Below are 24,182 nucleotides of genomic sequence, written 5' to 3' on the forward strand. Positions count from 1 at the left end.
GTAAACAGAAAATAAAATGAAACCCTTTTTTTTTTTAAAGGCTTCAGAAATGTGTTAATAAACAAAGTCAAAAAACAAAAAGAAAACAAGATGCTTTTGTGTGATGTAAACAGAAATAACAATTTAAACTAGAATTTTGAATATATTGAAAACGTTTTATTATATAATTGTCCATAACCACTTACAGGGCACTGACCCTTATGATGGATTTAGTTTATTAAAAAATAAAATTCACGAGAAGTCTATCATTTGATTATTCTGGACAGTTTCTGTGTGTTTATAAATATGTTAAGAGTTGTTCTTATTTGGCAATTGGCTTGGTCTGAGATTGTTCTTGTGTTCTGTTCTAAACAATTCTGTTTTATTCTGCAATAGTGTTTTATATATATATATATATATATATATTCTATGTATTATATATGATATATATAATGTAGTAATGCACAATCTTTTACAGAAGGTACTCAACTAGATTCATGAAGAAAAATGCACAAACCACCAAATGGACATAAAACTCAATGTGGGCCCTTAAAAATTTGAGGGTCCTCAGAGGAATATCCCAAATGGTGGTCTATGGGGACCAAGCTGTGCATCACTGCTAAAATGTGTCAAAATTTAAATTATACATCATTGGAATGGTATATCTTCAGTAAAATAAGTGATAAAGATGTATTATGAAATATTTTGACACACTCTTTAGCATAGAATACTATTTATAAAATAAAACAGGAATGAATACAATGATGCATGAATGTATGTTTGATAAAGCTATGACGCTCCAGCAACATTATTATTATTATTATAAATTTTAAAATGGTTCTTGTTTTGAAACTGGTAGCAATATCTTTACTGATTTTTCCAAAAATGCTGCAAACTGAATTTTTACTTAAAATTTGTTCAAAGCAAATAAAATATGGCAATTTAGAACAAACATAAATATCTGCAACTAAATAATTCTTTTTAAAGAACTAAAAAGGGTTAACTTGTTGCTCAGTTAATATTTTCCCTAGATTGTAAAAATCCTTAGGATTGATGTTTATCCCTGGTTTCCAAAATATTGAGAAGTGAGATAAATATTCCCTTGGATAGATTGCTGAACCATCACAAACAGATTTCCTTTAAAAGAAGTTGAACTCTGAACTCAGCACTTCCAACAACAAGCTACTCACTAATCGCAAAGTGCTCCCACAGCAATGAATTATTACTGACCATACATTCTGAGAACTAGATGGATTTGGCCATTCATTAAGTATCCCAGCAACAGAGAACAAGACAAGGCCAACAACAATATGATACCAACTGGTAACTCCACCTATATTCATCCTTATTTCACTATTATCCCTAGGAGAGCCTGTGTTGTATTCAGAACCATTTCACTAATGTCTGATTAGTGCTAGGAAGAACTTGAACAAAATACGAATGCCCAAAAGTTGTAATGTCTACCCTAATTAATTCCTTTATATTAACATTGGAAAGTTAATACAAGCAGCAGTAAACAAAAATATATTCGCTAAATGTAATGAAAATTTAGTTTAGAAACACCGTTTTTATTGAAGATATATACATATATATATCATGTCCTTTTATGTAAAAGCAAATTAGTGCTTTAATCCTGCTAAATAAGATAGAGATAATCCCAGTAAATTTAAAGTATATATATGTATAACAAAAAATATTCCAAGGGTGACAAGTTCAAAAGAAGTCTGGTTGGACCACTTAGAATAAAGAACTCAAAGAAAAGTCTGAGAGTGAATAAAATATCTAATCTATTATCGTTAGTCCAACAAAACCTATTCTGTTGGTCAAATGATTCCAGACTAAATATCTTATAATAAAAAAATATACATAATTAAAAAATAGAGATCAAGAAAGATATTTTTTGTGTTTTTTTATTATTATTATTATTATTATTATTTCTCTGCTAGAGTTCTTTTATATGTAGACTTTTTCTCAAGATTTTGAAATAAATCTGTACAAAAGTACAGTTCCTGATTGAGAAACATGCATTTAATTCCTTCGTAAAAAGAACCTTTAAAGTCAGGAACAAAGACGGTAAATTCCAGATCAAAGCAAAAGTTTTGATAGATTCTCACAGACCCAGTCTCATTCACACAGCATAAAAATAAAGACAATCCTAACCAACTAAATCCATTGTGATTGCTCTGTTCTGGAACATTCAGATCTCTTCAAACATCATAAAAGGAAGAAATGGCATTACATGGATGTATGGTCAAGTTGGACATACAACTGACGAACACCAGCCTGAAAAAGATTGTAAACAAGGGTTGAGAGCAATTTCATGAATATATATGAACGTATGGTTAACTGTTATCAATAGCAATACAATCTTGTTTACTCTCGTTTCAGTCAGTTGACTGCGGCCATGCTGGAGCACTGCCTTTAGTCGAACAAATTGACCCCAGGAATTATTCCATTGTCTGCTTAGGCATGGTTTTTATGGCTGGATGCCCTTCCTAATGCCAACCACTTTTTAGAGTAGACTGGGTGCTTCTCCCCACTCAGGCCTTGTGCATATTGTAGAAACAATTGTTGTTGTTGTTGTTGTTGCTATAGCAACAACCTTGAAATTCACTTTCTAACACAATTCAACACAAAGTATAAAATTAAATAATGAAATTCATATCAAATTCATCATCTTCATCATTGCTTAACGTACACTTTCCATGTTGGCATGGGTTGGATGGTTTGACTGAGGACAGGCAAGCCAGAAGGATGCACCAGGCTTCAATCTGATCTGGCAAGGTTTCTACAGCTGGATGTCCTTCCTAACGCCAGCCACTTTGAGAGTGTAGTGGGTGCTTTTTACATGTTACCAGCAAAGGGGCCAGTCAGGTGGCACTGGCATCGACCACACTTGAATGGTGCTTTTTACGTGCCACCGGCATGGGAGCCAGTCAGGCAGCACTGGCATCGACCACGCTTGAATAGTGCTTTTTACGTGCCACCAGCAAGGGGGCTAGTCAGGCGGCACTGGCAAAGACCACACTTGAATGGTGCTTTTTACATGCCACTGACACAGGGGTCAGTCAGGCAGCACTGGCATCAATCAATGGTGCTTTTTACCTGCCAAATTGAATAAAAGAATAATAATTTGCACTTACCTGTGTAAAAATATTATGAGTTTGACTGAGGACATATTTGGAGTCAGCATCATTAGAAACTTCTAATTTTATAGTACCAACATAAACTTCACTGCAAAGAGTCCAGAAATGGGGTTCCTGCACACTGTAAACTCCTTCAAGTTGACTAACCTGAAAGACATCATAAAAGAACGGTTAATTGTTTCAAATTAGATTATGTTAACTTGTTTGAAAGAACGTGTTTTATTGATAAAAATACAATTATTGATGGTGTGATTTTACACCAATGTCAGAAATAGATGTGGCTGTGTGGCTTCTGAACCACATGGCTCTGGGTTGAGCCTTATTCTGTGACACCATGGGCAAGTGTCTTCTAGCATAGCCTTTGGTCGACCAAAGCCGTATGAGTGGATTTGGTAAACAAACTGAAGGTAGCTTGTAGTGTCTATTGGTGCTCCAGCATAGCCGCATTCAAATGAATGAAACAAGTAAAAGATGTGTTTATATTCCCATAATGTAGCAGTTCAGCAAATGATAGAATTAGTTCCAGGCTTAAAAAAAAAGTACTGCATCCAACTAAACTTCTTCAAGGCTGTGCCCCAGCATGGCCACAGTCTAATGGCTGAAACAAGTAAAAGAATAAAAGACTAATTCCAAGGAACTAAGAACGTGCCAGTTTCAAGCATTTATTGAGATTAACCCTTTCGTTACCAACCCAGTTGAAACCACCTCCGACTCTGTTGTACAAATGTCTTGTTTTCATAAGTTCTGAATTAAAATCTTCCTGCAAACCTTAGTCACAATTTATGTTCCTAACACTAGCTTAGGGATGATGAAGTTACTTTACTAAATTCTTTGTTATATTTAAAATCAAGTGAAAGAAACTCAGAGCAACTCAAAATAAATACAGTAACAAAAGGGTTAAAGAACATACCCTTTGATAGCATCCAGGTAAAGAGGATTCTAGTTGTCGTGGGGTCTTTTGCATCAGAATTCCTGCAGAGTCTCTCAAAAGTGGTATTACGCTAAAAGAGAACGAAAGTAATTGTGTTGTTAATATTTACAAAGTCAGCTGACATAGATCTGAAGATGTCTGCTTTCATTGATATACACCATCACCAGCTAATGTCCACTTTCCATGGTTGCGTGCATCAGACAGAGGTTCTATGACTGGATGCCCATCCTGTCACCTACTTCCAATAATAAGAATGATTTGTGTGTGTGTGTGTGTGTGTGCGTGTATCTGATGGATTCTCTTGTGAACAACAAATAAATTTTCAGTAAAATCAAGCATTAATCATGTTCTATGGACATGAAGGTGTCTCTTGAGGCCTGCTGGTGTCTTGCAAACCTTTTGGCAAATGGGACAAGTGTTGAGGACTCAATTGGCTTGAGTGCTTGTGGATCGGTTACTGTGTTTTCTTGAGTGGATGGCAAGGCCTGCTTTGCATCATGCCACAAAATTACAATGATAGCTAAGGTTTGCATCTAAAGGAGCAGCAGCATTTTGCCAGCATCACTTCATGCTTGTATGAAGTTGGTCCCAATGTTGGGAGTGGGGGTGTCAACTTTGTTCAAATCATATATATATATATATATATACACACACATACATACACATAAGGTTCTGCATGTATGTCCATCAGGCCTCACACTAAACACACCAGTAAAACTAGACTTAATTTCCTATATTAATGACCGAGACATTTGGAGATATGCTGTGCTTGAGAAGACCTGACGAGCCAAGCGAGACCATGGCCTATGCCAGTGGGTGTAACCAGCCCACTTATGAATACCCCTCATTCATTGGACAATAAGCTTTGCTTGCAAAGACCTATTGAGGCAAGTGAAATCAAAATCAAAACTGCTGACAAGGCCAATGACAGTACCACCTGATTGGCATTCGTGCTGGTGGAATATTTGTCCTCATCTTGTTTGTTGTTAACAACAAACAAGATGAGGACAAATATCCGTCAAATGTAAATAATGTACATAATTCCCCATCTCTTAAATATAGAACTGTATAATTAACCAGTTGACTAATAATACTAAAAAGAAGTGAAATAGAACCAGTGCATGTGTTTATTATTGGCATACTGATCCTCCCATGATACAACATAATACTGTGTATGATATGAATAAAAATGACTTACCTGACACCTATTAAAGTAGCTATAAACATGGAACATATGGGATCAGCAATCATCCAACCGAACTGATGAATGAGGGCAGAAGAAATTATAACACCAACACTTCCTAATGTATCAGCAAGTATATGCAAAAACACACCTGGCAAAAGAGAAACAAAAATACATTTTTATGCAAAAACATGCCTGGTGAGAGAAACAAAAATATCATCATCATCATCATCATCGTTTAATGTCTGTTTTCCATGCTGGCATGGGTTGGGTGGTGTGACTGAGGACTGGCAAGCCAGGAGGCTTCATCAGGCTCCAATCTGATCTGGCAAGGTTTCTACAGCTGGATGCCCTTCCTAACACCAACCACTCCAAGAGTGTAGTGGGTGCTTTTTACATGCCACCGTTACAGGAGCCAGTCAGGCGGGCCTGGCATCGACCACATTCGGATTAGTGCTTTTTACACAGGGGCAAGTCAGGAGGCACTGGCCACAGCTACAATATTGGTTTTTACTTGACTCAACAGCTCTAAACTTCCAGACTCTTGTAATCATTCATAATCTACTAAACTTCAGCATTTATCCTATCCTAAATGAGCCTCAGTTCAAATCCAGTTTATTGATTCGGTTACACTGAAGTTACTCAGAGAGATGTCTTTTATAGGGTACCAACACAGGTGCTTTGCAAAATTTTTTTGCTGTAATCTAAAAGAAATAATCAAAGAATTCTATGATGTACTAAATTAGTAACTTGTCTAATTCTAAATAATTAACAGAAAAAAAGCAAAAAAAAAAAAAAAAAGGGTAAAAATCCTGACCTTGCATAATTTGTTTCTGTGACACCTGAGATGATCTTCCGGGTGAATTATTACAAGGCTTATTATCATGGTCGTGGCTGTGATGATGATTGTGTTCATGATGATGATTGTGTTCATGGCTGGGAACTTCTAAACCTAAAACAAAATGATTGCACAATTCATTAATACAAACGACTAAACAGAAATTAGTAAATAACATCATTGGTCAAAGTACATATCGTACGGAACTGCTAACGGACATTTGGCTGAAGAATTTCTGCAAAATCAGGGGTTTTCATTCTTTTATTTGTTTCAGTCATTTGACTGTGGCCATGCTGGAGCACCACCATTAGTTGAACAAATCGATCCCAGGACTTATTCTTTGGAAGCCTAGTACTTATTCTATCAGTCTCTTTTGCTGAACCATTAAGTTACAGGGACGTAAACGCACCAACATCGGTTATCAAACGATGGGGGGGGGGGGCTAAATTACAGCAACATTCGTCCTAAACTAGGACTGCCATGTTATGTTGGCAAACAACCTTTACTCCAAACAATTTTTTAAATAAAATGTCACTGTTTACAATATTAAAAGACTACTTACCAAATCCATGACTATGTGTGTGTCCATGAGATTGTCCATGAGAATGTCCATGGTCTAAATAAAAGTATGAAGAAGAAATTAAATACTGGTTTCAAATGTTGGCACAAGGCCAGCAATTCTGGGGGAGGGGAAAAGTCGATTACATTGACCTCAGTACTCGTTTGGTCCTTACTGTATTGACCCCCTAAAGGATGAAAGGCAAAGTCAACCTCGGCAGAATCTCATCTCAGAAGAGAGTAAAATTAAATGTTAAAATAATGTGTATTTAAAATGGGAAATTATATAAATGCCATCATATAATGGTGAGGTGGTTGGTGAATTGGGCAGAGACAATGCAGGGTCTGAGAGGATTCTTTAGACTTGCCAAAGACAAGACAACTTGTTGAGGGTTGGTAAAGGGGTTGATGTGAGGAAAGGCATCCAGACACAGAAACGAATCGTAAAATGAGATACTGGAGGAAGACAGAGGTGTTCCCATCTATCGGTTCAGCATGGGATGTGGGTATGATGACAATGTTGGAGATGGTGAAGAAGACGATGGTGCTGATGGAAATGATGATGGTGGAAGATGATAATGACAATAGCAGTGGTAAATGATGATGATGTGGTTATGATGGTGGTAGTGATAATGATGATGGTGGTGGTGGTTTTGATGATGTAAAGCAAGAGAAAATGAAAAGAATAAATGCATAGGAAGAAGAAAATTAATAAAGTAAAAATTGAAAATACAGAAAAAAATCCCTGTCTAGCTTACCTCCTCCATGGGCGTGGCCATGTTGGAAAGCAAAAATTCCAATCAAGTTGACAAGAAATCCTAATACAGATACAACAAACAACCGCTCATGCTTCACTTCGGGAGGCTCCACCGCTCTCTACAATATGATACAAAGTCATTTTGTTACAGGGGTAAATGGAAGCTAATACTCTAGAAATCGTCCAAAGCTAGGACTAGTTCTAAAAAAAAAAAAAAGGGATTAACCCTTAAGCCTTCTGATTATTCTGTCAAATGTAATCCTTGTTTATTCACATTGGTTTGAGCTGATCATTTACCAGCTAATAACCTTGGGATTTCAATGATAGTGTTTGCTTTTAGAACGGCATTGTGCGGTAGGTGTGATAGGCCAGATCAGGTCAGTTTGAACATAAAACGGAGAATATTTGGGCCTGATATGGCCTTTTTAAATGCTAAAGGGGTTAGGCTAATATTACCATAAATACCTGCCAATGTCTGTAAACTAATGACAAGATACTTTCTCAGGGGCAGAGTTCATCATCATCATCATCATCGTTTAACGTCCGCTTTCCATGCTAGCATGGGTTGGACGATTTGACTGAGGACTGGTGAAACCGGATGGCAACACCAGGCTCCAGTCTGATTTGGCAGAGTTTCTACAGCTGGATGCCCTTCCTAACGCCAACCACTCAGAGAGTGTAGTGGGTGCTTTTACGTGTCACCCGCACGAAAACGGCCACGCTCGAAATGGTGTCTTTTATGTGCCACCCGCACAAGCCAGTCCAGGGGCACTGGCAACGATCTCGCTCGAAAATCCTACAGGAGCCAGTCAGGCGGTACTGGCAACGGCCACGCTCAAAATGGTGCATCTCATGTGCCACCCGCACAAGAACCAGTCCAGGGGCACTGGCAACGATCTTACTTGGCTTGCCGGGTCTTCTCACGCACAGCCCATTTCCAAAGGTCTCGGTCCGTAGTCATCGCCTCGGTGAGGCCCAATGTACGAAGGTCTTGCCTCACCACCTCAGCCCAGGTCTTCCTGGGCCTACCTCTTCCACGGGTTCCCTCAACTGTTAGGGTGTGGCACTTTTTCACGCAGCTATCCTCCTCCATTCTCACCACATGTCCATACCAGCGCAATCGTCTCTCTTGCACGCCACAACTGATGCTTCTAATGTTCAGCTTTTCTCTCAAGATACTTACACTCTGACGGGTATTCACATTGACATTACACATCCAACGGAGCATACTGGCTTCATTCCTTGCGAGCTTACGTATGTCCTCAGCAGTTACAGCCCATGTTTCACTGCCATGTAGCATGGTTGTTCGTACGCATGCGTCATACAGTCTGCCTTTTACTCTGAGTGAGAGTCCCTTTGTCGCCAGCAGGGGTAAGAGCTCTCTAAACTTTGCCCAGGCTATTCTTATTCTAGCAGCTACACTTTCAGCGCACCCACCCCCACTACTAACTTGGTCGCCCAGATAGCGGAAGCTATCGACTACCTCTAGTTTTTCACCCTGGAATGAGATAGAAGTTGTTTCCTGTTTGTTTGCAGTCTTTATTGCACCTGAACATCTGCCACAAACAAAAACTAACTTGCTAGTTAACCTGCCTTTGATGTTGCTGCACCTCTTATGTGTCCATAGCTTGCACCGGGTACATCTTATAGAGTTACTACCTACTCCTTTTCTACATACTGAGCAGGGCCATCTACCTGAAGGGGTTTGTGTTTTATCTACCTTCCTACTTATTAGGATTTTGGTTTTAGCTAGGTTGACTCTAAGGCCCTTCAATTCTAGACCTTGCTTCCACACCTGAAACTTCTCCTCTAGTTCTGATAGTGACTCCGCAATTAGGGCAAGGTCATCAGCATAGAGGAGCTCCCAGGGGCAACCTGTCTTGAACTCCTCTGTGATTGCCTGGAGGACTATGGTAAATAATAGGGGGCTGAGGACGGAACCTTGGTGGACCCCTACCTCTACCCGGAATTCATTGCTGTACTCATTTCCAACCCTCACCTTACTGGCCGCATCTCTGTACATGGCTCGCACAGCTCTCACTAGCCATTCTTCTATCCCAAGTTTCCTCATTGACCACCAGATAAGGGATCGGGGGACCCTGTCAAAGGCTTTCTCCATGTCAACGAAAGCCAGGTACAGAGGTTTATCCTTGGCTAGGTATTTCTCTTGCAACTGTCTCACTAGAAATAAGGCATCAGTAGTGCTTTTACCTGGCACGAACCCAAACTGCATCTCATCTAAATTGATTCGCTCCCTAATTAGTTGGGCTATGACCCTCTCTGTAACTTTCATAACCTGATCTAACAGCTTGATGCCTCTGTAATTATTTGTATCTAAAGCGTCCCCTTTACCTTTGTAGCAGTTGACTATGATGCTGCTACACCAGTCATAGGGTATGACTCCTTCGTGTATCACCTGGTTCGTAATACGGGTGACTAGGCTATAGCCAACACTGCCAGATATTTTGAGCATCTCTGCAGTGATTCCTGATGGGCCGGGGGCTTTCCCGGTCTTCATACTCTTAATTGCTTTATCTACCCTGGTACTATCAACTCGGATAGCTGGTCCCTCTATTGGGTCGACATAAGGCAGGCTCTCTTTCTCCCATTCATTCTCTTTATTAAGCAATCTATCGTAGTGGCATCTCCAGACCTCTTTCTTTGCATCCTCATTTAATGCAAGCGTACCATCATCCATGCGAACACATTTCTCTCCTACAACATCACTATTCTCTCTCCTACACTGTCTTGCAACCCGAAATACCTCGAGTCTTTGGTCCTCACGGCGCAGAACATTGGCAAATCTTTCCTTATCTGCTTCCCCTCTGGCTAAATAAACCTGTCGCCTAGCCTCCCTTCTGGCACATTGGTACAATTCCCTGCTACCACCGTTCTTCCAGTCCTTCCAAGCTTGTTTCTTTTGTCTAATAGCCCTGTCTACCTCCTTGTTCCACCACCACGTTACTCTGGGTTGGGAGGGGACCTTACACCACCCACAAATCTGGTCGGTGGCTTTCAACAGGTTGTCCCGCAGAAATCTCCAATTGTCTTCCACGTTGTATGATGCTATATCCCCTCTCTAAGTCTCTGTCCGTTTGCAGGGTCTTTAAGCTTCCACACCCTTCTTCTCCAAGCCTGTCTAATTCTGGGCACCCATTTTGCCTTGATCCCAAAGTCGCTAACTACTAATCTATGTTGTGGGGTACATTCTTCGCCAGGGTAGGTTTTGGCATTTATAAGCCGCCCTCTTTCCCTATTTCTGGCGAGGATGTAGTCGATTTGGCTAGAGTGTCTGCCGGAGCGGTAGGTGACTAGGTGACTGGCAGGTTTCCTGAAGTTGGTATTGCAGACCATAAGATTGGTTGCATCACAGAACTCCAGCAGTCTGGTTCCCTCCTCGTTGCGGGAACCGAAGCCATAGCCTCCATGTATGCCATGGAAGCCCCCAGCACGACGTCCGACATGACCGTTGAAGTCTCCAGCCACAAAGAGAAGGTCCCTGTCACTCGTCGACGAGGTAGTTTGCAAGAGGGTGTCATAGAATTGGTCTTTCAGACCATCTGGTAGCCCAGGTTGAGGTGCATAGGCTGAGATGACAGTAGCTAATCTATGATGAAGCACTAGTCTGATCTTAAGTACTCTGTCACTTACTCTAACGACCTCGATTACCTTATCCACCCATTTCTCCGCTAGAAGTATTCCTACGCCCCCGACCCCGTCAGTGTTCCCTGCCCAGAAAATCTTGTACCTGTGTTCTTTGCCTGTGAGGAACCTTGCAGAACCTCCTCTCCATCTTACTTCCTGGATGCAGCACATATCTACGCATCTCCGTTCAAGCATCTCAACAATTTCACCAGATCTACCTTTCAGCGTGCCGACGTTGAGAGTGCCAATCCTAACAGTATGGGTGTTGGGGGTGTGGGCCTGTAGCCTGGGAAGAGGAAAAGCAGTGTCGTGTACCTGAAAAGAAAACTTGCAATTGGAAGAATTCATAAGCAAAACATTACCTACAACCTGCAAACATTTCTCAACCTTAATGCGCTACCCAAAGGTAGGGGAGAGGATGGCCAAGGCCACTAGATGGGTTCCGGGAGACAGCCGAGGTTGACAGGATGACAAAGGGATGAACTTCCGGTGGAGGGGGCGGGATGACAGAGGAATGAACTTCCGGTGGAGGGGGTGGGATGACAGAGGAATGAACTTCGGGGTGGGATGACAGAGGAATGAACTTCCGGTGGAGGGGTGGGATGACAGAGGAATGAACTTCCGGTGGAGGGGTGGGATGACAGAGGAATGAACTTCCGGTGGAGGGGGTGGGATGACAGAGGAATGTACTTCCGGTGGAGGGGTGGGATGACAGAGGAATGAACTTCCGGTGGAGGGGGTGGGATGACAGAGGAATGGACTTCCGGTGGAGGGGGCGGGATGACAGAGAAATGAACTTCCGGTGGAGGGGGTGGGATGACAGAGGAATGAACTTCCGGTGGAGGGGGTGGGATGACAGAGGAATGAACTTCCGGTGGAGGGGGTGGGATGACAGAGGAATGAACTTCCGGTGGAGGGGGTGGGATGACAGAGGAATGAACTTCCGGTGGAGGGGGTGGGATGGCAGAGGAATGAACTTCCGGTGGAGGGGGTGGGATGACAGAGGAATGAACTTCCGGTGGAGGGGGTGGGAGGGCGGGTTACCGCCAGCGAGTAGAGAGGGCTCTTAATTGTAGATTTTAAATATTTGAGAGACAACAATGCATAAATCGTAATTTTTTAAAAGAGCAATGAATTCTGGGTGATTAGAATATAACGTAGCATGAATTTAGGAAGCTTAGAAAATGAATAAGCATGAATTTAAGACAACAACTGAATTCAATTGAATTTCATGGAGAGAAACAAGATAAATAATAAGGGACAAAACTAAAGCGCAAGGTATTGAGATGTTTGAGGCCGTAAATAAATAAAAATCTCTATCTTATCTGCATCTTGGGTATTTCGTCGTAGTACGTCAGCGAGATAATTTAGAATGGGTTTCTCATTTATATATAGCCAGAACCTGAAGACCGTAAAGGAAAAACTACGAAGGGGGAGAGAGAGGATGGAGGGGTAGACAGAGGCATGGCGGGAGTAGAGAGGGCTCTTAATTGTAGATTTTAAATATTTGAGAGACAACAATGCATAAATCGTAATTTTTTAAAAGAGCAATGAATTCTGGGTGATTAGAATATAACGTAGCATGAATTTAGGAAGCTTAGAAAATGAATAAGCATGAATTTAAGACAACAACTGAATTCAATTGAATTTCATGGAGAGAAACAAGATAAATAATAAGGGACAAAACTAAAGCGCAAGGTATTGAGATGTTTGAGGCCGTAAATAAATAAAAATCTCTATCTTATCTGCATCTTGGGTATTTCGTCGTAGTACGTCAGCGAGATAATTTAGAATGGGTTTCTCATTTATATATAGCCAGAACCTGAAGACCGTAAAGGAAAAACTACGAAGGGGGAGAGAGAGGATGGAGGGGTAGACAGAGGCATGGCGGGAGAAAAGATCATCATCATCATCATCATATATATATATAAAGAGAGAGAGAGAGAGAGGGGGGACCAGTCAAGCAGCACATCACGCTGTAATTCTTGGGCTGAGAAATCAACACTTAAAAGCCATAATTTTAAGGAGCGATAAGAATTTTTGAATAAAGGAAAATGGGTAGTGGTGGTGGGTAGGTACCGCCAGCGAGTAGAGAGGGCTCTTAATTGTAGATTTTAAATATTTGAGAGACAACAATGCATAAATCGTAATTTTTTAAAAGAGCAATGAATTCTGGGTGATTAGAATATAACGTAGCATGAATTTAGGAAGCTTAGAAAATGAATAAGCATGAATTTAAGACAACAACTGAATTCAATTGAATTTCATGGAGAGAAACAAGATAAATAATAAGGGACAAAACTAAAGCGCAAGGTATTGAGATGTTTGAGGCCGTAAATAAATAAAAATCTCTATCTTATCTGCATCTTGGGTATTTCGTCGTAGTACGTCAGCGAGATAATTTAGAATGGGTTTCTCATTTATATATAGCCAGAACATTTTAATAAATCAAGAATTTATGTTGTAAGGTATTTGATATACCTGTATTTGTCAGGGGGTTTTCGGGTCCCCCCCCCACAGACCGGTCACTCTGAGTTATTTCCCTTTGCTCATTTTTATTTAAATTATGCAAATTACTACGGTCATACACGTGTTCTACCGTATTTGTACAAGACGAAGCCGTAGCGTTAAGAAGTCTCGTAATAAGAAACATATTTTTCCATGAAACATGGAAGTTAATTGGAAAATAGGTTTTCTGTTACAGAATTCCACATTATGTCAAGACTTTCAAAAGCACAACGCTTGTTACCTAGGGGACACCTGTAGTTATTTAAATAAAACCAAATAATTAATGTCACTGTAATTAGTAAAGGACATTATTATAGTAATTGTCATGTCCTGGGTATGACTTTAAACTGGATCTGGTAGTGAGACCCTGGTTCGGGAGTTCTAAGTCTTTAACAAGCCTAGAACCACATCTTGGCCACTATTTTCCCCCCCGAGATCTATTTTGACCATGTGTAGTTGTATCAGTCATGATCCCAGCTATGGAACTGCCTCTGGGAAGAAGGTCATTCACAGACACCCAAATGGAGCCAGGATAGACATGACCAGCGATGTATAACAATGTCCGGTAGTCTGGTCGATCATGTGACTGTGCAATTAATAGATTGTACTGACTAATTACCAACAAGAAACTGCAATAAATCTAATTATTTTAAAATCGCAAAACCAAAGAAATTCAAGGAGTAATGCGTGAAAGTTTGGTGTTGGAATTACTAAAATGAACTTACCTCAACTGCCTCAGAGAAAATGAAGAAAGCAATAAATAGGAGAAAGAGACCGTTTACAAAACCAGCCAATATTTCAGCACGTACATAGCTTGAAAATTAGAAAGAAAAGAAAAAAAAAAAAAAACAATAACATTTTAATATTATTGGAATAAGTATCAATAGTTTATAAGAATTCATATTTTTTGCAGTCTATTTATCATTATCACATTATCATCATCGTCTAACGTCCGTTTTCCATGCGGTCATGAGTTGGACAGTTTGACTGGGGTCTGGGAAGCCAGAAGGCTGCACCAGGCTCCAATCTGACTTTTACAATGCTTCTACAGCTGGATGCCCTTCCTAACGCCAAACACTCAGAGTGTAGTGGGTGCTTTTTATGTGCTACCTGCATGGGAGCCAGTCAAGCGGGCCTGGCACTGATCACGTTCGGATGGTGCTTTTTACATGCCACCAGCACAGGAGCCAATCAGGGGGCACTGGGCACAGCTACAACATCATTTATTACTATCATGCAGAGTCAAAGCAAGGTAATGGTACACACACACACACAAAAGGCTTCTTTCAGTTTCCATCTACCAAATCCACTCACAAGGCTTTGGCCAGCCCAGGGTCATAGTAGAAGACACTTGCCCAAGGTGCTACACAGTAGGACTGAACCTAAAACCATGTGGTTAGGAAGCCAACTTTTTACCAAATGGTTCTTAAGTCTGAAAATGTCAAATAAATTCAGTTACAAATTTAACCAAATATGCGTAAACAAAAACCAACAAAATGATAAAGATCTTGAGTACTGATTAATTGCAGAATTGGAGGCTACTAACGAGTTTCAAATTGAGCCTCATTTGTTCAGCAGAATAAGAAGTAAACAATCCATAGATTCCACATACCTATGTTCATATGAACAACTCTGATCATAATCAAATACTACAAACATAACATATATTCATCAATGTAATACTTACCCATACGAAAAACTCTCTGTTGCTTTCCACCTGGAAATAACTGAGGCAACTAGACCAGCTAACAGTGCCGTACAATCAAAGAACATATGAAAAGAGTCTGATATGAGACCAAGACTGCAAAGAGAAATGAAATAAAAGTTACTTTAGCTTTCTTGACAGATACATCCAGCTGTTACAATAAATATCCATTCACTTAAATAATTTCATATAAACAAAATCAATCAATAAAATTGATTAAATAAACCTTTAGAATACAGACTCCTCTGTCAAACGTAAAGCTCATTTATTCACATTGTTTTGAATTTATCTAGCATTATCTTGTAGCCTTGTGATTGCACTGATGCGATTGTTTATGTTAAATGACATTTTAGGGTAGGTATGAGAGGCCAGATCAAGCCAGCTTGAATGTAAAGCATGTAAAATATTTCGGCCAGATACAGCCTTGTTTAAATGTTAAATGGTCAAAGCACTTCTGTATGGAACCAAAATCGATAAATTTTTTTACTGATTTAACTCACAAATGTTGAGACACAATCCGTCACTTGTACAAGTATACATGTACGCTATACAAGCCTACCCAATGCCAACATGGAGGACAGGCGTGACACATGTAGACTATATAAAATGTGGAGGGTTGTGTTCAAACCATAACTCAATTTGTTATCAAAACATACATGTAGCATTAGTTTCATGGATGAGATCTTTATTAATTTTAATTTTAAAAAATAATGGTTATTAGTTCAACTCCAATCTGGGACTTTGTTTACATCTAAAAATAAGATGACAATCAGAGATCAATCCAATTGAAATATAGATTTAATCATTTCATTACCAAATTTCTATTGAAATATGCAGCCCGTTTTAATTAATTTGGAAACTAACAGAAAATTTAGTAAAATAACTTTGTCGTTATTAAACTTTTCGAAAGAAGGTTTTAATTTACATTACTTTAAAACAGGAAGTTTGTATCACAGAATGCGATGCATCTCTGCTGAGAACTGAATTTAAATAGAATTTTAATGGAAGATTTTAATTTAGATTATTTTAGAAGAGGAAGTTTCTATTCTACAACCAGTCACTTCCTAAATGTAAACTGAATTAATATGGAATTTTGATGGATGGTTTTAATTTAGGTCATTTTAATATCTGTGGATTAATAAGACAGCAAGCTGGCAGAATCATTAGACGCTGAGCAGTATCTCATTCATCTCCATGTTCTGAGTTCAAATTCTGCTTTTCGGGGTTAATTAAAAAGGTACTAGTTGAGTATTGGGGTCGATGTAATTAACTACCGTCTCCATCTCCACCGGCTGAAGTTGTTGACCTTGCACCAAAATTTGAAACTCATATCTGTAAATTAGTATTTGCAGCAGCGTGTTGATGTGAGAAAGCTTAGCCTTTGTATCAAATGCTGTTGCTGGATTTTCAGTCAGATGTTGGTGGGTTAAGCTATTCTATCCCACATGTGTAAAACAATAATCTAACATGGAAACACTTAAGCCTTGTGGCAGAAAGAAGCTTAATATTTGATATTGCAGTCACACCAATGTTACTGATGTGCAGCTGCTATGAAAGATCATCAAAGATTAAGACGTCTAGCAATGAGCGTGAAGTTCTCGAGACTGTGTCTCGGTGCTTATGACTGTACGTCTATGGCAGGAGGTGTTTACGTTGCATGTGGATGAAATCTGTTTGTGGAGAGATAAGGCATGAACAGTAGAAATAACCTTTATCAGTGAATTTGAAAATAAATGTAACACTAAGTTGTGGAAAAGATAACTGAAATACAGAACAATTGAGGTAACAGAAAGTTCAGACAAAAAACTTCTAATTTAAGAGGCAAGGAGTGGTGGGGAGGGGTCTGAAGTAGTTAGGGTGGGGGTTAAAGTCAACAGCTTGGCTTTTTACTAAAGCATTTAGGAGTGGTCCTTGTGGCGGGAAAGCAGGCCTTCCTGGGCAAGTGGGGGAGAATTGTCACGGTTGAAAAGGAGTTGGTTCCCAATGTATTGAACTTGTGAAACCCCCAAGAGGACCAAAAGAAATATAGTCGATTCCCTCCTATCCAGTACTCAAATAACCAGGGATTTCAAACAACTGGCACCCAGAAAAATAGGGAAAATAAACCAAACAGTCTTGAATATAGCCTGAACAGTCAGTTACAAACCACTGAGCCTTAATTTTCATTCACCACTTTGTGGACCTGGTCAAAAAAAAAAACCCTAAATATTTTAGCATTCAGACTCCTCTATCATATATAATGCTTATTTATTCATATTGTATTCAATTAATCATGCATTATCTCATGGATTCAAAATTTTGATGATGTAATTGTTTATTTTTACCATGACATTGTTGGGTAGGTGTGAGAGACTGGATCTGGCCAGTTTGAACATAAAACAGGTATGGCTGCTTTAAATGCTGAAGGGTCAAATCACAAATGCAAGGGAAAATTAGTCTTTACTAAGCACTAATCATTAGGAAGGGCATCCAGCTGTTGAAAACCATGCCAAAGCCGATAGTAGAGCACAATGCAGTCATTGGGCCCATTGGATCCTGTCAAAACCTTCCAACCCATACCAGCATAGAGTATAGATGCCAATTGATAATGAATTTAATCAATGATCTTTCCCCTCAAAGTTATAGCAGACAGTAATTCATTACTTCTCTAACAACTTTACCATTTCCTTATCTTAGCACTTCATTCCAACTTGCTCTTTAACAGTAGCACAAAAGCATCAATATTGTTGAAGAAATTCAGATATTAACAAATGGTATATTGTTTTTTTGACTGAAGTTTGACAGCTGGCTGATACACCCCCACGACATCATACATCTCTCACCCCCACCTCATGCACTACACCTGCATCTCTCTTATCCACCCACTCCTGTAACTTACCCAACATCATCCCTCTCTTGCCCTTCTCCTGTCTACTGTTACATTATTCCCATTCTGCTGTTCCATACTATCAGTCATCTCCTACTTCCACCACCACCCCATCACTCTCTGGCTCCATTCAGTCACTTCGACTTTCTCTTCTGAAATAGCAGTAGTCACACAACAAACCAGTTCTGTTCTGGCATAAAGTTGCCACCCACCTCGTGCCAGGTTGGTCGTCTTGCAAACTGAATTAATGGCCTCACTGGTGCTGGTGGCATGAGAAGAAGAAACTATGCCAAAGCGGACACCGAAGCTCAGTGCAGCTGCACAGCTTGCTGGATCCTGTCAAACTGGCCAACACATGCAAGGATGGGAAACTGGCATTGGATGACAATGATGCTGATAATGGTGTGTGTGTGTGTGTGTGTGTGTGTGTGTGTGTGTGTGTGTGTACGTGACTCCTTGACTCACTATCACATGATAGTTTTAAAATGAGTGTCGCTGTCATAGAAGACATTCATTTCCAATTCTCTGGGAAAACCATGGGAGAAATATTACCTTGCTCGGAAACAGATGAGGGTTGATGACAGGAAGGGCATCCAACCATCTACCTGGATAAACTTTGTGACTTATGCAAGCACAGAGCAGAATACAAGAGATTGAAACATCTAGTGATTTGTTGTGCTTGAGAAGGCATGCCAAGCCAAATAAAATCATGGCCATACAGCCTGTTGTCTGTCAAAACTACCCAACCTATTTTCCCCAACACTTCCTCCATCCTACCGCCTGCTGCAGACCATTCCACTCTCCCTCATGTGCCAACCCACACTCTCTCTATGCCATCACATATCTACCATAGCCTCCCTCCCCCCCATCACTTGCTGCAGTGACCTCTCTCCATCTCTAAACATCTCTCCTCACACTCTTATGCAACCCCCCCTTGTACCATTTATATTCCCCTCACTGCATCTTGTAGCTATGTCCCAATGTATCTCCAACACTATTTCTCTCTGTCAATCTCTCTCTCTTTTCCTATCAGGGTGACCAAAGTATCTCCCCTACAGTAAGATACCTATGTTTATCCTTCAATTATTCTTCAACCTCTCAACTGGAATGAAGCCACCTTCCTCAGCACCACTCCATCTCCCAGCTGAGGGAATCTTGGTCTTGGAAGTTACTTGGTGAACCCACTGGTGCTGGTGCTACATAAAAAGCATTCGGTCCACTCTGTAAAGTGGTTGGCATTAGGAAAGGCAGAGAAACAGATAACAGAGCTTGACGCAGTTTACCTGCCTGTGCTCCTGTCAAACCATCCAACCCAGGTCAGCATGGAAAACAGACATTAAAGGATTATGATATAGGTTTGATCTGAAGAAAGGGGTTGTACCTATGACCTTCAGAAGTCCTCATTTGAACAGCCACAGGAGACAACGGAGTAGCCTCTGTAAAGTCTCTTAAACAGCTAGAAACAGCAGCCAAGCTTCCCTCAAATCACAGTATTTTAAAAACAACCATACAACGTACTGAATAATGTGATCTTGGATATACAAAGGGGTGCTGAAAAGTTCCTGGCTTTAAGGGTATTGTGAAAGGCCTGGTTGGAGGCCCAACCTTCTGAGTTTTTTTATAGGACTTCAAAAAACTGAAGGACCACTGCAATAAGTGTGTGAATCTGAGAGGGGTATATGCTGAATAAAAGCATAATTAACAGATCCTCCTGTATTTTCTTACACCCAAAGCCAGGGGCTTTTCAGCACCCCCTCGTATTGTATGAATAAACAATGGGATGGTCGTGGCTGGCCTACATTTGCTCAGAAATCTGTTCAATCTTTGTTGATAACAACACAGGTAGAGGAGGGATTCCAGTGGACGGTGATGGTCAGGGGATGAAGCAATGGGAGAAGGGGGTTAGTGAGAGTTAGGAAGGGGAGATGAACGTGAAATGAGTGAGTTGGACAAGACCGGTCATTTCCAAAGAAAGGGAGATCACTTCAATAGTAGAGAGAGAGAGGGTGGAGGCGGAGTAAGTACTGGCTGTGAACCAGACAGGAACGTGTTGGTAAACGACTTCTTATCAATGATTCAAGTGGTCCTTTCCGTCGAACGTGATCTAGGATATTTTGTAGTATGTGAACCAGCAGTAGTACTTTCCCACGTGTGGGATATAGATTCCATTACGGGTCTCACCGAGCTGTTACAGAATGACGTATTTCCACCGAAGCTTAAAATTACGAAGAAATACTTGATGCATATATTAGCCACGACACTAGAAATACCGTCTTCCCAGACACACAACTGTCACCTGGTCATATTTTTAACAGCAGGTAAAGGCGGGTCGCTTAGAATGTAAGGTCGTTAGTTCGATACCTGGCGCGTTGTCTCCTTGAGCAAGACACTTTATTTATTTCACATTGCTTCAGTCAATTTGACTGGCAAAAGTGAGTAAGGTACTACTAAAGCAGCGCGGACCCGAACGTGCAGTCGCGCGTCCGCGCTAGCTAGTCGTGAGTGGTCGATCCTAACCCTAACCCTAAACACGTATTCATTTGCACACGCGGGTTAGGGTTAGGGTTATGGTTAGGGTTAGGGACAGGGTTAGGGTTAGGATCGACCACTCAAGACTAGCTAGCGCGGACGCGCGACTGCGCGTTCGGGTCCGCGCTGCTTTAGTAGTACCAGTGAGTAATATCAGTGATTCAAAGGGCCAGCCTTGTCTCACATCCTGTGTCACGCTGACCCACCTTGAGAACTATGTTAAAGGTATGCGTGTCTGAGGAGTGCTCAGCCACTTGCACGTTAATTTCACGAGCAGACTGTTCCGTTGATCGGATCAGCTGGAATCCTTGTTGTCATGACCGATGGGGGTAACAGTTTTTTAACAGCACCAGAAGTGATCTCCTTACATACAGAACTGCATCACTAGACCGTTTGTCAGCTTATTTCTAAATATTCCCTCTCTCGCTCCTAGACTACTGCGTGTCAGTAACAATAAAATATTCTAGGAGTTAAACTTTCCGAAGGAGAATGTCAACAAACGAATGAATAATCCCTGAGTCAATTTACACTTAAAGCAAAACTTTTTATAAAAGTCAATAAGCTGTCAATATGCAAAAAGAGGTGAGCAACGAAATTGATTTTAACAAAATCAACAAATGGAGATATTTGGAAAAGCATGACAGTTGTACAAAGTGTCCGTTAAACAGCAAATCCATTGTCGCTGCGACGGTAAAACGTCTTCAGGTTAAGGTAATAGACTGTGACCAAAAATACAAAGCACAAAATCTAAAGATTCACATTAACCAAAGGACGACGAATCAACGAAGGAGTTTTTACGTGGTCTTTAGAGCTGCTAGAAAGAGAAGCCAAACTTCATTCAAATAATACTCCGTCTTGAGAGAGGAAAATACACATTGGATAATGTAGTCTTAGAAATCCTTAGACAGATGTGATAGTTTTGGGAGGAATACTTTTTATTTTATCAAGATTAACTAGTAGATATAAACAACAATGTCTGTTGGTATGTGGTTGTTACTCGTAGACAAACAAGAAACGTCAAGTTTCATCCGTTCGCATAGAAAATGTCCTAAACCCATTCATCTGACAAACACAACACATTCAACTGCAAAAGTGACGATGACATGAAATACATAAACATTTAACGGTAATCTTAGACGAAAGCAAAAACATAAACTGCTCCAATTTCAAAATCAAACCAGGATGCGATAGTTTGGTATTACTTGAAGAATGTCTGTTGTTTATCAAAAGGCACAAAGAAATATGAATATTTACTTTTATCACAGTAAACTATATTATCATATTATTACATAAATAAATATTAGAATTATCAAAAGCTCTAAACAAAATATTTCTTTAAAAAAATTATTCAACATTTTATCTTAGACTTCTTATTCTTATTTCAAGACAAGCCTCCTATATTCGTCATATGCTTTGCACTAGTTTTGGCTGCTGAGCAAGATTTAAATTAACTTTGTCAACTATTGAATAATAAAATCAATTAATATAAAGAACATCGCAAATATATTAAAATCAAAAGATTATCATTTTCTGTTGCCGGTTAACCATTAATATCTCTAATTAATCAAAGAAAGCCAATAGAAGGTTACATAAGCTTTAAAACGGCAAAGTAAATCCGTAGTATATATTTTAACTCACAAGTAAATGCTTCCCTTTTTATAAGTTTAAATTATAGGTTTTTCTTCACAACTACAAATAAATACGTCACAACAGATGTTGCCCTTTAAAATCGATAGAATGGCAGTAACGGTAATATAAATCATATATATATAAAATATAGAAATATTTTAATTCCCATCAAAACATTTCTATTAGAACCAAACTTCATTTTAAAATATGGGGTTCTTTTCTACGATAAATTAAAAATATAACGGTAACAAACCTGTTCGTCCACACGCCATATATTAATTCCACAAATGCAAATGACAGATTTAATAAAAGAAACAAAAATATGTTCCTTGAGGTTTTTTCAGAAAATATTAACCTGCAAATAAAAATATTAATAATGTAGAGTTTTACATAAAGTTGTCTGAAAGTTTTTTTTTTTGTTTATTTGTTTTTTGCAAGACCCCCTTTAAATTTAAACAATTGTAATTGTTGCCATCTACATGTAAATATATTTAGAAAATTAAATTAATATGTGCCTAAAACATTAGGATTGAGTAAATAAATAATTGTCAATAAGACAAGAAATTACATATGTTAGTTTATAGAAACCATTGTTAGTTATTAGCGGAGTTTTGGGGTAATTTAAATAACTTTCAAAAGTAATTTTAAGAACTGACTGTTCGGTGTTAATTCATTTATAGATCAATAAATATTAAACTGAAATAAATTTGAGAAGAAAATACGATAATATATCTGTTTTAATTGAAACAAGATGTCATAGATTAAAGAAAGAAGTAGCGAAATATTTGGTTAATTGGACAAATGATAATGAAATAGTTGAAAAAGTGAGAGGAGAAATAGATCGACAGGTAAGAAACAGGTTGAGTGTTGTCTTCTTGTGTTTTGTGTATAAATGCCACGTGTACGACAAGTTGACAGATTAAATTGCTCACCTTAACCATGCGTAGAATTTCTCTTTTAGGTACCATCCTGGTCTATATTCACTGTCATGAATATGTTGTGGAAGCATGATCCTCTTACCGATTCAAACTAAATGCTGGAGACTAGAATATTTCTTTACTGGGATTTAAAAATTCAGAACGGCGGCATACTTATCGAATCATATTTTTATTTATTCTGTTGGACATTTGTCAGTGTCGCCTTGTTGCAAGAGAGAGTATCACTTCCGGAAAATAATGTTTTTGTGATGAATCTGCGGCTGTACGAAAAAGTGCTAGCTTCGGCATAGCGAGAGTAGCTCTGCCATTGCCATAGTAACCACAGTCGCTTTGCCTTTCTGTGTTGTTTCAACGGTTTCGAGACGAACGAAATTTTTACAACAATAAAAAATAGGACTAGAGGTCATCCCCGAGCCGTAGGCTCAGAAGACCGGATTCTGTGGCATATATATTACCCAGCGGGACGGGAAGCTGGTCCGTTGCAGGATTACACATTTTTGCCAGCCGTGTGGACGGGCAACGTGGAATGAAGTGTTTTGCTCAAAAACGCAACGGATCGACCGGTCCAGGAATCGAAACCACAATCTCATAATCCTGAGTGCAATACCATTACCATTAAACCACGCGCCTTCACTTATAACAATTCTGTTTGCTTGTTTGAAAACTAATTAGTAATCTATAAGCGTTGCCTTTCATTCGTTTATTTTAGTTTTAATGACTATGTCGCAGTTCGCTCCCCGTATATGATATTTGAAAATTTACTGGAAACTTTCGAGGTTTCCCATTTGGAATGGCGTGAGTTTTGGTCATTCCCTTCTTTAAATGTAACACCACCCTTGGTCAAAATTGCCACTCTTCCTTCCAAAGTGGCCGCTCTGTGCGCTCGGCACACCCCACAGTCACCACTGTTAATACGCGCTAAGTTTGTTTTGAATTTGCATGGCCAAAAGCTATCTGAACGACCGGGTTT

The 24,182-nt window shown here is 39.6% G+C and overlaps 1 protein-coding gene across 1 annotated transcript; it reads right to left on the reverse strand.

Moving 5' to 3' along the window:
- Positions 1–1,872: 1,872 nt before the first annotated feature.
- On the reverse strand, positions 1,873–23,525 carry LOC106871590 (zinc transporter 7-A). The gene is made up of 11 exons (XM_014918107.3): positions 23,207–23,525; positions 22,528–22,629; positions 15,233–15,346; positions 14,271–14,358; positions 7,394–7,511; positions 6,640–6,693; positions 6,057–6,191; positions 5,255–5,390; positions 4,036–4,126; positions 3,123–3,272; positions 1,873–2,262 (listed from the first exon to the last, which is right to left on the reverse strand). Exons 1-11 carry the CDS (start codon positions 23,281–23,283, stop codon positions 2,215–2,217), a joined length of 1,113 nt encoding a protein of 370 aa, XP_014773593.1. The 5' UTR covers positions 23,284–23,525; the 3' UTR covers positions 1,873–2,214.
- Positions 23,526–24,182: the final 657 nt, after the last annotated feature.

This window comes from Octopus bimaculoides, chromosome 7 (genome assembly GCF_046866305.1).
Source record: "Octopus bimaculoides isolate indiv1 chromosome 7, ASM4686630v1, whole genome shotgun sequence".
Taxonomy (NCBI): Eukaryota; Metazoa; Mollusca; class Cephalopoda; order Octopoda; family Octopodidae; genus Octopus; species Octopus bimaculoides.

What these genes read in the sequence shown, in the direction of transcription:
- LOC106871590 (XM_014918107.3), bottom strand. Translation starts at nt 23,283, where the DNA reads ATGCTTCCACAACATATTCATGACAGTGAATATAGACCAGGATGGTAC. An exon ending in TTTTCTCTGAGGCAGTTGAG is followed by an intron (nt 7,512 to 14,270) that starts GTAAGTTCATTT and finishes ATCATATTGTAG; the next exon opens with AGAGCGGTGGAGCCTCCCGA. An exon ending in TACCTGGATGCTATCAAAGG is followed by an intron (nt 3,273 to 4,035) that starts GTATGTTCTTTA and finishes GATGTCTTTCAG; the next exon opens with GTTAGTCAACTTGAAGGAGT.